The sequence below is a fragment of the Schistocerca nitens genome, chromosome 6 (genome assembly GCF_023898315.1).
Source record: "Schistocerca nitens isolate TAMUIC-IGC-003100 chromosome 6, iqSchNite1.1, whole genome shotgun sequence".
Classification (NCBI taxonomy): domain Eukaryota; kingdom Metazoa; phylum Arthropoda; class Insecta; order Orthoptera; family Acrididae; genus Schistocerca; species Schistocerca nitens.
In genome coordinates, this window is record NC_064619.1 from 188,065,794 (window position 1) to 188,082,397 (window position 16,604).

The 16,604-nt window shown below is 41.7% G+C and overlaps 1 protein-coding gene across 2 annotated transcripts in view; it reads left to right on the plus strand.

Annotated features, from left to right (window-relative positions):
• Positions 1-5,232, plus strand: part of LOC126262733 (uncharacterized) — a 101,155-nt gene extending 95,923 nt beyond the window's left edge. For both annotated transcript variants that reach the window (XM_049959536.1, XM_049959537.1), the window contains one exon: positions 4,182-5,232. In XM_049959536.1, the coding sequence (XP_049815493.1) occupies positions 4,182-5,165 (984 nt within the window). In that variant the 3' untranslated portion in view covers positions 5,166-5,232. The remainder of the gene's footprint in view (positions 1-4,181) is intronic.
• Positions 5,233-16,604: the final 11,372 nt, after the last annotated feature.

Sequence of the window (16,604 nt, forward strand, 5' to 3'; positions counted from 1 at the left end):
TTTAAATTGGCACTCCCCATTTTTATTAAATATTCGTGTAGTACGTAAAGAAATATGAATGTTTTAATTGGACCACTTTATTCGCTTTGTGATAGAAGGTGCTGTAATAGTCTCACACGTATAAGTACGTGGTATCACGTAACATTACGCCAGTGCGGACGGTATTTGCTTCGTGATACATTACCCGTGTTAAAATGGACCGTTTACCAATTTCGGAAAAGGTCGATGTCGTGTTGATGTGTGGCTATTGTGATCCAAATGCCCAACTGGCGTGGGCTATGTATGCTGCTCGGAATCCTGGACGACATCATCCAAACGTCCGGACCGTTCGCCGGATAGTTACATTATTTAAGGAAACAGAAAGTGTTTAGCCACATGTGAAACTTCAACCACGACCTGCAACAAATGATGATGCCCAAGTAGGTGTTTGAGCTCTTTGTCGCGGCAAATCCGCACATCAGTAGCAGACAAATTGCGCGAGAATCGGGAATCTCAAAAACGTCGGTGTTGAGAATGCTACATCAACATCGATTGCATCCGTACCATATTTCTATGCACCAGCAATTGCATGGCGACGACTTTGAACGTCGTGTACAGTTCTGCCACTGGGCACAAGAGAAATTACGGGACGATGACAGATGTACTTCCAACAACATGGATGTCCGGCACATAGCTCGCGTGTGGTTGAAGCGGTATTGAATAGCATATTTCATGACAGGTGGATTGGTCGTCGAAGGACCATACCATAGCCCGCACGTTCACCGGATCTGACATCCCCGGATTTCTTTCTGTGGGGAAAGTTGAAGGATATTTGCCATCGTGATCCACCGACTACACCTGACAACATGCGTCAGCGCATTGTAAATGGATGTGCGAACATTACGGAAGGCGAACTACTCGCTGTTGAGAGGAATGTCGTTACACGTATTGCCAAATGCATTGAGGTTGACGGACATCTTTTTGAGCATTTATTGCATTAATGTGGTATTCACAGGTAATCACGCTGCAACAGCATGCGTTCTCAGAAATGATTAGTTCACAAAGGTACATGTATCACATTGGAACAACGGAAATAAAATGTTCAAACGTACCTACGTTCTGTTTTTTAATTTAAAAAACGTACCTGTTACCAACTGTTGGTCTAAAATTGTGAGCCATATCATTGTGACTATTACAGCGGCATCTATCACAAAGCGAAAAAAGTGGTCCAACTAAAACATTCATATTTCTTTACGTACTACACGAATATGTAATAAAAAATGGGGGTTCCTATTTTTAAAAAAACGCAGTTGATATCCGTTTGAACTATGGCAGCGCCATCTAGCGGGCCAACCATAGAGCCATCTGGTTTCCCCCTTCAAGCTAGACAAGTTTCGTTCTTTGTAGTATTCTCGTTTGACCCTTATTTCGTGAGATATTTTGCCCGATCATGATCAATGGACCACACTGTATAAATATCACATATAAAAACAAAAAATCTACTGATAATTCCTTAATGTAACAGCTCAAATGCCATTGGAATACATAAAATAGAATGCAACACGAAAAGCGCGTTAAAATTTGTAACATTCTTTATTTTACCGTATCTTCCAAATTACGATACCAGACCAACGGTGGTTTTCCTCTTCTGCTACTGTTCCATTGCTATGACAACCCACCACAGCATCAGATCAAAGACGCACGCTTGTGCTTTGTTGCTCCACCATATTGCACTGGGTCGGACACCTGCGGTGGAAGATGTCTCCCGAAAAAAAAAAAAAAAAAAAAAAAAAAAAATTTCACTCTTATATGGTCGGTGAGAGGAGGTGAAACGGTATTCTAAGTGTCCTAATCGCTAGCATCATGAGTTAAACCTCAAATCTCTTTGCATTGTCTCATGAAGTGAATGTAAGTGACAGTGTTGACTGTGAGGCCTCTGTTGGCTCGGGACGTTTGGCTCTGTTGGGGGTATTCGAGAGGAGTCAGCTATGTGCCTACATCAGGTTTCGTCATCTTCCTTCTCTCTAATGATCAACCTCAGAAGCTTTTAACAAAACTATTTGAACATTTTCCTGGTTTGTTACAAGAATATAAAATATGCTATCAAATCAGTTTTTCTATGCAATAACCCTGTTTTTAATGCACTTTGCCCATAGTTATACTGATGCTGAGGGAATTAGATTAGGAAATGTGACACTTAAGTAGAGAGGATATAAAATGTAGACTGGCAATGGCAAGGAAAGCGTTTCTGTAGAAGAGAAATTTGTTAACATCGAGTATAGATTTAAGTGTCAGGAAGTCGTTTCTGAAAGTATTTGTATGGAACGTAGCCATGTATGGAGGTGAAACATGGACGATAACTAGTTTGGACAAGAAGAGAATAGAAGCTTTCGAAATGTGGTGCTACAGAAGAATCCTGAAGATTAGATGGGTAGATCATATAACTAATGGGGAGGTATTGAAGAGAATTGGGGAGAATAGGCGTTTGTGGCACAACTTGACAAGGAGAAGGGACCGGTTGGCAGGACATGTTCTGAGGCATCAAAGGATCACAAATTTAGCATTGGGGGGGGGGGGGGGGGGCAGTGTGGAGGGTAAAAATCGTAGAGGGAGACCGAGAGATGAATACACTAAGCAAATTCAGAAGGATGTAGGCTACAGTAAGTACTGGGAGATGAAGAAGCTTGCACAGGATCGAGGAGCACGGAGAGCTGCATCAAACCAGCCTCAGTACTGAAGACCACAACAACATATACAAGTATAATTGCGTAGGCTTCCGCGGCCAGAGTCAGTCGACATAAAAGTTTTCTGGGTTGGGTACCGCGTCATAATGTAAAAACTACTGCTGCTATAGAGAAGCCAACGTTTCGGCCACGATTGCAGCGGCCTTCTTCTGGGTCTATTGGTGAGTTCTAGCTGTGTAGTGTCCTTTATATTTTGTTGTTAGGGTTCTCTGCGCATGCCATTACGTCATAATTTTAAAAAGGTAGTTAGTTTATTGGTCACTTAAGGAAGAAGGAGGGGGAACTTTATTTTAATAGGTTATTGCGGAGGAGGGAGAACGTGACCTCTGTTGTCCATTGGCTCCTGTGTTATGTACCATGATTGGTGGCCCGAGTCGAATGAGAAGTTTGCTGTTGTTTTCCAACTACTGGACGTCGGCCGCGCGGCGGCAGTTACTCGCCGGTAGTGCTCGTGCCTCGTGTTGACAGTGCGGTCTGCTGGGCTCTGATTGCTGGCAGCCAAGATGGGGCAAGCCTGAGTCCATCATACCTGTTCATGCTATTAGGGTGTTTAAGCATTTCGATGGCCTCTCTGATTTTGTTTTTCGTCCTAATTGGCTGCTTGACCAACACACTGGCTTCGTTGAATTTTATTTCTTTTCCGCAGTCATGGTGATGTTCTGCCACTGCGGATTTGTTGTGCTACCCTAGACGAATATAACGCTAGTGCTCCCGAATGCGTGTTGCTATTGGCCTACCAGTCTCGCCGATGTATGCCTCTCCACATTCGCATTCCACCTTGTAAACGCCTGCAGTGTGTAATGCATCCACCTTGTCCTTAGTGGAGCCTAGCACGTCCTGGATCCTGCGACCACTATAGAAGAAGGGTGCACCCCAACGCGGCGAAGGTGTTTGCCTATTCGGTCAGTGACGTTTTTCACATAGGGTAAACGTACTGTTGGCTGCAGTTTGTCTATTTCCTGCTTATCTTTCTTGCTTGTGTTCATCGACAAGGCTGTGTTTATCGACTTACGGCTGCAGCCATTGCCTAAAAACGTTGTGCGTAACCTTTTAAGCTGCAGACGTCGAAGTGTACAGCAGAACGGAGGGCACACTGGGGCACAGAGTAAATCGTAAGCCTACACATACTGACAGGTATCTGCACGCCCAATCCTATCACCACCCAGCGCAGAAGAACTCTGTCATCCGCTCTTTGGCAATCCCTGCTCAGCGCCTAAGTGAAGCTCAAAACATCACACCTGAGCTTGAAAGGTACCAAACTTTTATGTCAACATATACAAGCTTTCCAATATTGACAGTTTGAATAAAGAGTATTAGCCACGTAACTAACTCCAGTCGGCTTCTTGATGACATTTTTCAGGTCCTGGAAAAAAATTCCGTTTACTATTTGCAAAAAATATTACCAGTGACGACAATTTAACCATGCACTCTTATCACTTCTTCTCTTTCTTTCATCAGCTAACCTACAATGGACTCAACGTCACGGCCACAGGTGTCCGCTTCGGCTTTCGTTCTGTGCCGGGTGTCTTCCCGTTCGCCTCGTCAGTCCTCTTCTTCATGCACGCATCAATAAACTTCAGGACGGCCGTAAGTATAATGCAGGAGGTGCGGCAAGGGGTGCTACAAGATTACCAAGAGGCCCTCAGAAGCAATGAGAACAGAAAAGAGTTTCGGAAATTAGTCAGAGATGCCGTAGCTGCGAGCGAGTCTGTGGTAAACGAGAGATCAAATGTCATCAGGAACGTCAGAAACGTAGAGAACAAGGAGGACTTTTTCGCCGGAATGGTCAGAACGAGAAGAGATCTCCGAGATTACACAGTCATCTTCTTAGAAAATGGGAATATTATTGTCAATGAAAGGGCAGAGATCGATTCGGTGGAATCCTATAACCTACGAGGTCAACAGAGTCAAGAATTGCTAACAATGGCGAGACAAGCAGTCCAGGGTACTATTTCCGAAGTGACACTCATTTCCCGTCTCCAGAAGGCCGCGCGCACCGGTAGCTGGGTCTCCAGTGGCAGCCCAGCGTTCGAAGCAAGCGACCGGTCGACGGTGGCCGTTACTGCCCTAACTGGTCAGCTACAGCAGTTCTTCCCGGAAATTCGCGTTGGCAACATTGAAGTCATGTTGGTAGTGATGGTGGTGGACGAACTCACCATACGAATATACGACGACAGCCGTAGGAATTTCGTGCGATTGTGGAAATTGATCTGGAAGCATGTCATTAACCTTACGGGTCAGAAGATAAAAGCTTATGAAGAACGTAAACGGATTGCGCAAAAAGTTGGAGATTTCTTGGACGACCGCAATTTTAACCGTCAGCAAGGTATAAATATGACAAACATATTTGTTCATTACGTAATCAATGTGTTTAAGCGCTACAGTGACCATATTAACGATTTAATACGAGACGTAACCAACAGAGAGAGCAGTGACGATTAGCACAGTTTCGATAGAGTTAAATAAGATGAATAGGATATTGCTTTGGATCGCTTGCAATGTGAGTAACCGATACCAATATATATATATATATATATATATATATATATATATATATATATATATATATATATATATATATATGAGCTGGAGAATGGTAAACGAAACGGCATGTACATCTGTTCAAAATCCTATTCACCAGACTAAGTCTCAGTATTTATCATCTCTTGTAATTCAGAGACTTTGTAAGAAGAGAGGAAACATACTAGTTTCTGATCACATACCGAGTAACGTATTAGAATAGAACAAAGAAGCCGGTTTGGTGTATGGTTGCAAGTGTTTTTGAGATGCAGTGGGCAATGAACCATTTTTCCTACTACCTAATCCAGTACCCATAGCACCGATGGTAGTGATACAGAATGAAATTGATAAGTTAATCGAAGGGGATATGGTGAAACACGCAAAAAGTGTAACAACCCCCAGTCATTGTGGCAAGTTACTGATGTTCGAACCTAGAATGAGATCGAGTAGAGATTATTGTCTTCACAACTAAAGGGTATGAGGCAAAGAAATAACCGAACATATTGATCATGACACATAATAAATCGAACGAACTAGTAACGAAATCTCGAAGTTCAAATTTGTTTTCCAAAGATATTTCAAATTTTGGCGCACAGCACAAGAGCGCTTAACTTTTGCCGTATCCGAAGTGATGTAGAATACTTGAGATACACAGTGATATAGATATGATGCTGATGGACAGGCATTAAATGAGAGAGCGTGTGAGTATGTAAGACATTTTATACATTTCTTCTATCGTCTTGTTTTATTACTAAGTAGTGTACGATGCTTTTCTTCTGACTATAGTAAACATTACCTATGTAGTTCTTATTTGCAATGAAACCAAGTTTAGTTTTCCTATTTTTTCTTCTTTACTGCGTACTGAGCAGACTTTAAAATGATTACACCAAGCATTAGTTTAAAGAAATATTATGCTGTAGTGGTAGATGTAGCTGAAGGATGCCTAAGAGTAAGAAATTTTATATGTTTTGTGAATGAAAAGGTTATATACTCAGACAACTGTACAAGCTATAGGTGAAAAAGTCTGTCTTTGGCTGCTGTGAGTAATCCAGTAATTGTGATAAGAAATGCCATTTCAGTGACATAATAAATGGTAGATGGAGGTAACCTGGTGCAAAATTAAGTGATGAGATGTGGTCACGTGGGGCATATCTAAGAAAATATGCTAAAAGACAGTTTCCTATGGACTGAGATAAAGTTTGTTGATACAAGTGTCGAATGCGTGGAATGAAAAATATAGTACATATGCAATTCTTTTGCAGAATATATCTATTTAAATATTTATGTTTTCAACTAATAACAGAATTATGTATATTTCCATTCAGAAACTGTACTATATCATGCATATTAATAATAAATCTGTAAAATCGTCGTGTCTGTTTGTCACTGAACACACAAATCTCCAACACTACATGACGAATTTTCATGGGTTTTTCGCCGGCAACTTGAAGATAGGTTAGAGCACTGTACGAGCTATAGTTAACGAAATCGTTTCGCGACAAAAAAAAATGATATGGTGATTTGAAGTTTTGCTAAAACTTTCTTGTCTGCCTTTCTGAACACACTAATCTCAAAACTACGAGATAGATTTTTGTGGGGTTTTCGCTGGTAGCTTCAGGGGTACCGTACAGGCTATATATTTTCATCAAAATCAGATCACGAAAACAACACATTCACACATACTAGAAAAGTGTGTGTAATTACACTACCGTTCATTAATTTCAACACGCCCTGGTATTTCATATTTGCAACACAAATTAAACGATATTTCTCACAAAATATAATTGTGTTAACTTCCACATATATAATACAATCACAATCATTATATTTTACTTTCATCAGAGTATCCTCCTTTGGATTTAATGACTGCCTCACAAATTCGAGGCATGCGGTCAGTCAGCTTTTGTAGGAGATGTTCCTTGCTGGATATATTAACTTCCCTGATAAGTCTGTCCACGTCATCCCAGCCCATTTCAGTGGGATTACAATCGGGGCTTTGGAATGGCCATACCATATCATTCATTACTTTTTGTTTTTCCTTTGATGTAATGTTCGTACAGTATGCCGACCGATGTTTTGGGTCATTATCCTGTCGTAAGGTGAACCTTTTCCTATTAAGGGCAATCCATCTTTCCCCTACAAATAGGCGAAAAAATATTCTACTTCTGGTTCCAAAAATCTCGAACTTCACTTCATCGGCGAATAACACCTTCGTACACTCTTCCGACGTCAAATTACGATGTTTTCTAGCCCATTCAAGTCTCTTCTGTTTATCAATGGACCTCAGAGGAAGTTTTCTAGCTGTGACACATCCTTTCAAGCCGGCTTCAGTCAGTCCCCATTTTACTGTTGCAACAGATACTGCTGTTGTGTTCATTTCTACAAATTCTGTACGAATTTGGGGTTTTGTTTTGAATCTGTTTCTCTCACAGGTAATACTGATATATTTATCAACACTTTTAGTTGTTTTACGAGGTTGGCGAATAGATAAACCTGTTTGACTAAGTGCTACAATTGCAGTACGTTTTTCTATGGGTATCTCCACTCGTGGAGTCATACTAGCGATCTGCACACCTCAATGTCACGAAGGAACTGACGTGCAGGAACCAGATGTTATGTATCGTAGCAATGCTTGCCGTTCGCTGCGGACATCACATCACTACAGGGAATAACACAGGTACACCAAATGTGGCGTCCGTCAGCAAAGAGGTTAAGAAACATATCAGATAGGTACATAACGTTTATGTACACAAAATTGTTGTTGGATACTATTTTGTCTCGATGACCACAAACAAAAATCATGACATGTATACAACTGTTGCACTATTCCTTTGCTTCCTCAATCGTACCCACGGTATTAGACCTTATGTACAGAGAAGTAAATGTCATTTATTTGCGTGTATTGAAATTAATGGGTGGTAGTGTATGTATATTCCAAATCTCTTCCGAAACCACTGGACCGATTTCAACCAAACTTGGTACTCTGTCAAGGGCTTTTGGGACAGAGTAGCTGTGGGTGCAAGAACCACATACCTATCAAAGCGAAAAGGGCGGGGGTGAAAAAGAAGTGTAGGCCACGCTCGCGGACACCCAAATTTTATGCATCCAGTATATGAGAACGAAAGCACTTAGTGACTTGCAAAAATGGTACACACTGCTTCAAACATTTAATACAATTTTTCAGGCTTAGAACGCCCCACAAAATGACGCAAGGAAAAAAAAGGCTGTCGCTTACCACTTTTTCACAGTTCATGCAATAAAACTGCCCCATCAGGCATGATGTTTTGAATGGTTACTTCTTTACTCCTAACTGTACTCACGACACATTTTTCAGGCAGTGTTCACATATGATAATGGATATAAATGCAAGATGATCCCATTGTACAGCATATACACATATCAAAAAAAGTTTTGCATCACCCGGTTCCCAGAACTCCTGAAGAAAGACGTTGACTGTAGATACTGTTTCACAGACACAGTCCCTTTCACTGTTCATAGATGTCACTAAACCCGCCCAAAAATATAAACAACCATGCATGAGCAGCGTCTATTACACTTAAGGGGTCCAACAGCCGATCAGTTCCGGTCATTCCACCAAGAAGGAGGTACACGGCTCGTGTAGTCCGTAGTTCAATCGTGCGCAGACAGTCAATACCGCGATACGATTGCATCCGCATTGTTACTTTGTGCCAGGACGGGCTCTCAACAAGGAAGTGTCCGGGAGTCTCGGAGTGAACCAAAGCGATGTTGTTCGGACATGGAGGAGATACAGAGAGACAGGAACTGCCTCGCTGAGGCCGCCCATGCGCTACTACTGCAGTGGATAACCGCTATCTGTGGATTATGGCTCGGAGGAACACTGACAGCAACGCCACCATGTTGAATAATGCTTCGTTTTACGACTCAAACTGTGCGCCATAGGCTGCAAAATGCGCTACTTCCGTCCCGACATCCATGGTGAGGTCCCTCTTTGTAAACACGACACCATGCAGCGCGGTAGAGATGGGCCCAACAACATGCCGAATGGACAGCTCAGGATTGGCATCACGTTCTCTTCACCGATGAGTGTCACATATGCCTTCAACCAGACAATCGTAGGAAACGTGTATGGGGGCAACCTGGTCACGATGAACTCCTAAGACACACCTACGTCTCTAGCATTTGTAGACTTAGAGAAAACTTTTGTCAGTGTTGACTGGAATACTCTCTTTCAAATTTTGAAGGTGGCAGGGGTAAAATACAGGGAGCGAAAGGCTATTTACAATTTGTACAGAAACCAGATGGCAGTTATAAGAGTCGAGGGACATGAAAGGGAAGCAGTGGTTGGGAAGGGACTGAGAAAGGGTTGCAGCCTATCCCTGATGTTATTCAGTTTGTATATTGAACAAGCAGTAAAGGAAACAAAAGAAAAATTCGGAGTAGCAATTAAATTCCATGGAGAAGAAAAAAAAAAACTTAGAGGTTCGCCGATGACATTGTGACTCTGTCAGAGACAGCAAAGGTCCTGGAAGAGCAGCTAAACAGAATGGACAGTGTCTTGAAAGAAGGATGTAAGAGGATCATCGAAAAAAGCAAATCGAGGATAATGGAATGTAGTCGAATTAAATCGGGTGATACTGAGGCTGTTAGATTAGGAAATGAGACACTTAAAACTGTAAAGGAGTTTTGCTATTTGGGGAACAAAATAACTTATGTTGGTCGAAGTAGAGAAGATATAAAATGTAGACTGGCAATGGCATGGGAAGCGTTTCTGAAGAAGAAAAATTTGTTAACATCGAGTATAGGTTTAAGTGTCAGGACGTCGTTTCTGAAAGTATTTGTATGGAGTGTAGCCATGTATGGAAGTGAAACATGGACGATAAATAGTTTGGAAAAGAAGAGAATAGAAGCTATCGAAATGTGGTACTACAGAAGAATGCTGAAGATTAGATGGGTAGATCACATAACTAATGAGGAGGTATTGAATAGAACTGGGGAGAAGAGGAGTTTGTGGCACAACTTGACTAGAAGAAGGGATCGGTTTGTAGGACATGTTCTGAGGCATCAAGGGATCACCAATTTAGTATTGGAGGGCAGCGTGGAGGGTAAAAATCGTAGAGGGAGACCAAGAGATGAATACACTAAGCAGATTCAGAAGGATGTAGGTTGCAGTAAGAACTGGGAGATGAAGAAGCTTGCACAGGATAGAGTAGCATGGAGAGCTGCATCAAATCAGTCTCAGGACTGAAGACAACAACAACAACAAATAAAAAGCGACATAGATTTAATGTTTCCTGTCTATTTTGTACGAAGTACACTTTATTTTAAAATATCGATTCTTGCAGTGTTAATACGAAACAATTCTAGTCACTCGGATGTGTCACAGCAGAGAGAACTGTAAAGGTTATGATTGCTCTGCCTTTCTAAATAATTTTGAAACTGGGCGTTTGCGAATGTGCCATGCTGCCAGAGAGGGTTCCACCTGTAGACAGCCGGCCGTGGTGGTCTAGCGGTTCTAGGCGCTCAGTCCGGAACCGCGCGACTGCTACGGTCGCAAGTTCGAATCCTGCCTCGGGCATGGAAGTGTGTGATTTCCTTAGGTTAGTTAGGTTTAAGTAGTTCTAAGTTCTAGGGGACTTATGACCACAGATGTTAAGTCCCATAGTGCTCTGAGCCATTTGAACCATTTGAACCTGTGGACACGTAGTTGACAGCAGGCCAGACTCATAAGAAACGAACTGGGCTCTCCTGAATTTGTGAGGGACGATATAACAGCGCTAGCAGCTGTGAGCCTTGTGCGCTGCAGCGGGCAGGGAACAAACCTCTGGCAACAGTTTATGGCATTACACAAAATTAATGAATTGTCGCTAACTTGAGATATGGGGCAGTTCTGGACCACTGTCGCCGCAGATCGTCTCCTGCATAATATTTCGAATAGGGCAACCTCATGAAACTGTAAGATTAACACTTAGAATCTTTAATAATATAAGTGACAAAATATCCAAAGTTTCATTCACTTTATTTTTATTTGGACACTGCTATGATAGGGTCAGTGATATTAAATTTTGCACTGTATAATGAGACTGACAGTTTGGCAGCTTGATAGGACTTCGATGTAACAATATGTGTTCACGACGGTTACATGTAGTTCGCTGACTGTCAAGACGTGACCAGACCATTCACCGCCGCAGTACGTTGCTGAAATTGGTTATCTGCAAATATCCGATCTGTGACTTCTAGCAATAGAAGTAACTCATGGCTGAACTGTCTTTTGGACGGCAAACAAGTGATTAATCTTAAATATAACAGTTTATTCAGCTGTGAATAAACACAGCCCCAGGACGCCTCCCCCCCCCCCCACCTCCTCACCCCCCACCCCCTAGTGGTATGCTTTTGGACCGTCATTTTATCAGTTACAGACAATGTTAACCTTTTGTAAAGGGTTTAGCCAGACCGTGACTGTACCTAATGACAAAAAATCATGCTATGATTTCGTAATTGCGAAGAAAGTGAAACAAGAACAGTAGCAAAACAAATGGGTTTTGCATTTACGTTCTACTAATACGAAAGTAAAGTGTAATTATATTTACATGCGGTCGATACCCTAGTTAGGCAATGTGGAGCCACGTTTTATGGCAAAGTGGTATTAAACTTGACTTAAGAAAACTAACCTCACTTTATACTTAAGTTAATCTCTTCCAACACAGTTACACTCAATATTATACAGTAACTTGCTCTAGCAAACTACGTAACAGCTAACCCTTGTTCAGAACACAGAATGGCCAATAAATATAAATACATCAGTACACGCTGGCTCTCAATAACGTTTCCTAATGGTAAAAACGACTGTGGTGTATAATGAACAAATGCAGATGAGCATACAAACCTGCTAACAAAGTCTGACTAGCAGTAAGATGGACTAAAATTATTTTAATTAACTATTACGAAAAATATCATGTTTCGAAACAGTACTGATTACTATGGGCCTCAGAAATTTGTACATGAAGTTTCTCTGCATAAATGGGCAGTATACTTATTAATTATAAGAAAAGGTATGGAGCAGAATAAATGATTGTACTGATTGCTACACTTGCTCAGAGGGCGCCTTTAGTTTCATTTATCACATAAGTTCAAATGGTTCAAATGGCTCTGAGCACTATGTGACTTAACATCTATGGTCATCAGTCCCCTAGAACTTAGAACTACTTAAACCTAACTAACCTAAGGACAGCACACAACACCCAGTCATCACGAGGCAGAGAAAAGCCCTGACCCCGCCGGGAATCGAACCCGGGAACCCGGGCGTGGGAAGCGAGAACGCTACCGCACGACCTATCACATAAGTGAAGTAGCTTACGGGGCCCCCAAAATTGGTATGATTTGAAGAACCATAAGAAATAGTAAATGGTAACACACAAAATTAAAACAATAGGAGATACCTTTAGTAACAACTTTAAGTATAATAAATAATGCAAAAGTAGGTCAACAGTTAACACGGACAACTAGCAACTAGTCTCTCATTGGACTCAAAGACGAACTGGCTTTTTAAATGACTGCACAACTTGAAAAACCACTTTAAACAACGTATAAAAAGAAGCAAACAATTACAACTTTACAAACCTGCTCAAATTGAAATAGGACAGCTGTCTTTTCATAACTTTGACTTACAGACTGGTGTAAGCACTGCACATTATTGTCACTGAATATTTTAATGGCAGCTTCTTAGTTAGTAAAAGCTTTCTTTAAGAACACACTTTAGGAAATTTTAAGACGAATAATTCATGCGGAATAAATCTTTTACTATTGTACAGAAAACTAGCCGAACTCCCTACTCCACAAAGGTTACGAAACTGCAATACGTTTCACTGCAAAATTGTTGGTTTAATAAAAAACAGGATACTCAGAATTAATTCACTTGGAAAGAACTCGGTCTAGGAATGTGACTGGGAACAATCGCAGGTGTGCCGGCTTAATTTAAAAGTCCCACAAAAAGTTATTATTCAACACATAATACCTGGTCCATTGGATGTACATATTTAGATAACAATTCTGCAGAAGGTGGTCGCGCTGGTGGAAAATTACAGTGGCTATAAAACTGACGGTAAAGCAACCACGGCTCTTAACGTTAGCAACGTCCTCATGTAACTCTTCTTGGCGTCGTAAATTTAACCAAACAGCGCCAGTTATAATATCACGGTCGACAGACCACTTTACATTCCATCTGAGGCTAATTTACATGCTCGAAAGCTCTCCTTGCCTCATACCCATATGAACCACATAGCTGACCACGGCCGCCGCTGACCACTCAGTATCACAGTTAGAACTAGAATATCCACTGACAACGCCGTATCACAGTCAGAACTCGAATATCCCCTCGCCACTGAGGAATCAAGAGCCCTGCGCGCCAAGCCCCCATTTTCCAGTCCCCCCAAACTACTTCCGTAGCGGCGGGGCTTTACTATAGGTTTTACATTTAGCTTCCCTGCTTATGGACCAGTAAAATATACAGACTTTTTACAAATAATTACATTCCAAGAGTATTACAAATAAAACCAATGGTACCGTTAAAATTAAATTTCCTAAAACACCGAAATCATTAACATAACTATTACGTATTTACAAAACCAAAGATCTTGACTATGCAGATTCACTAGCGTATAATGTCAGCAGAGAACGTATACGGAATACAAAGATATATATCTATCATTGGTGTTACAAGACTAAAAGAGTTCTTTGTACCTGAAGTAGGCTGCTTCAGAAAGCTAACCCTTATGACATCGTGGATTGAACGAATGCAAAGAAAACAAGTTTCAGAACATTATCTGTGCTGACTAATTATGGAAATACTAAACGTGGAACACATCCTTCCTAGCTTTTAACTGTACTTTCGGCATAGGATGTTGGGTGCAGTGGTATTGCAGAGTGTACATACGCATCGCGCTGTAATTGATTCCATTTGACCATGTGACGGCACACAGTGTATTTCGATAAAAGTTTCAAGTACAGCCATTAGCTTTTTAATGATAGGGAGTGATACTGGAATACGAACAGTTTTCTCACTTCGTTTCAGCGCTTTTTTGCACATTCCAAACAATACACTGCTAATGGTGTTTTCAGTCTCAATAACACTCTCGAAGTTTGCCATGGAGAAATATTTTGGAGGGTATAAACTGCAATATTTTCACATCTACGATTACCTTAATTTAATACTGGCTTGGTTTATCCCAGTAGTAGCGAAAAGGAAATGAAATTTAGAGTAACTTGGCTTGCTGCTTAAATATACATCGACACTTACATCTATATAGATACACCACAATCCACCATGTGGCGGGTGGTGGAGGTTACACCGTACCACTACCTAGCCATTTCCCTGCTCGTTCCACTAGCAAACAGAGCGAGGAAAAAACGATTATCTATATGCCTCCATATGAGCGTTAATTTCTCGTATCTTACCTTTGTGGTCCTTACGCGTAATGTATGTTCGCGACCGTAGTAGAACTGTTCTAAAGTCAGCTTCAAATGCCGGCCCGTAACACTTGCGCGTTGTTCGAACCTACCAGTAACTAATCTAGCAGCCCGCTTCTGAATTGCTTCGATCTCTTCCTTTAGTCAGGCATGGTAAGGATCATAAACACTAGAGAAGTACTCAAGACTAGGTAACACCTGTGTCCTATACATGCGAACCACACTTGCGTAAAATTCTTCCGCCGCGCGGGATTAGCCGAGCGGTCTAGGGCACTGCAGTCATGGACTGTGCGGCTGCTACCGGCGGAGGTTCGAGTCCTCCCTCGGGCATGGGTGTGTGTGTTTGTCCTTAGGATAATTTAGGTTAAGTAGTGTGTAAGCTTAGGGACTGATGACCTTAGCAGTTAAGTCCCATAAGATTTCACACACACACGGAAAACTCTTCCAGTCAACCGCGGTCGACCATTCGCCTTGCGTAACACAATCCTTGCACTCTGTTTCCATTTCATATCGTTTTGCAACACTACTCCCAGATATTTAAACGACGTGACTGTGTCAAACAGGATGCTACCAGTGTTGTATCCGAAAATTAAGGCTTGTTTTTGGTACTCATCCGCATTTTTCTACATTTCGAGCTAGCTGCGATTCGGCACACCAACTAGAAATTAGGTCTAAGCCATGTATTCTCCTACAATCACATAACTTCGACACCTTACCGTAAACAACAGAATCACCATCAAAAAGCTGTAAATTGCTGCCCATCCGATCCAGTAAATCATTTTTGTGTACAGAGAATAGTAGCGGTCCTGTCACACTCTGCTGGGGCACTCCTGACGCTATCCTGGTTTCTGCTGACGCTATCCTGGTTTCTGGTAAACACTCGTCGCCCAGTACAAATTAAGAAACCGAGTGCAGTTATTCAGACACGACACTTTTTGTATATTAAATCAAATTGCACTCTTGGCGACAGGTGATTTCTCTACAGAGATTAACCTTCTATACCTCCCCTCCCTTCTGCTCAGTGATACCTGAAACACGGCTACGTGAACGACTGAGAGCACGTGTTACCGTTCGGTCTGTCTCCAGAGAAACCGGCAGCACGATTTTGGCAGGACTGCATTTACGAATGGCGGTGCCATAGACTGGAGATTTTTCGGCGCCTGGCGTGATCGATCTTTCATTAAATTCTTTCTCATTTTGGACACAATCACATTTGTTATGATAATATTACACATACAGTTCTTACATTTAGTACGATAATGCTTTGTTCAAGGAAAGACACCTATGGCGCATAGATTTTGATGTACAGTGTGTGATTGTAATCGGTAATGGTTATTGTAGTTATGTCATGTGATTTTATCTAAACTTAAAAGAACTGAATGCACGCTGGTTTGTAAAAGTAAAGAATCGATGTACTATTCTTGGTCGGCGGGCTGCTTCCGCTTGAATGTGACTTATTATGTTATTCACTTTGTGGTCTCTGCTTGTAACAGTTACAGATCTAAACACAAAACAGTTTTGGAACTTCAAGAATGAATATTCACTCTGCAGCTGATATGAAACCTGCTAAGACTGTGTGCTCAAGCAGAACCGAAACCGAGTAATTTGCCGGCACACAGTTTCAATCTGCCAGGAAGTTTAAAAAAAAAATGTTCAAAAAATGGTCCAAATGGGTCTGAGCACTATGGGACTCAACTTCTGAGGTAATCAATCCCCTAGAAATTAGAACTGCTTAAACCTAACTAACCCAAGGACATCACACACATCCATGTCCGAGGCCGGATTCGAACCTGAGACCGTAGCGGTCGCGCGGTTCCAGACTGTAGCGTCTAGAACCGCTCGGCCACACCGGTCGGCAAAAATGTTCGAATGTGTGTGAATTATTAAGAGCCAAAACTGCTTAGGTGATCGGTTCCT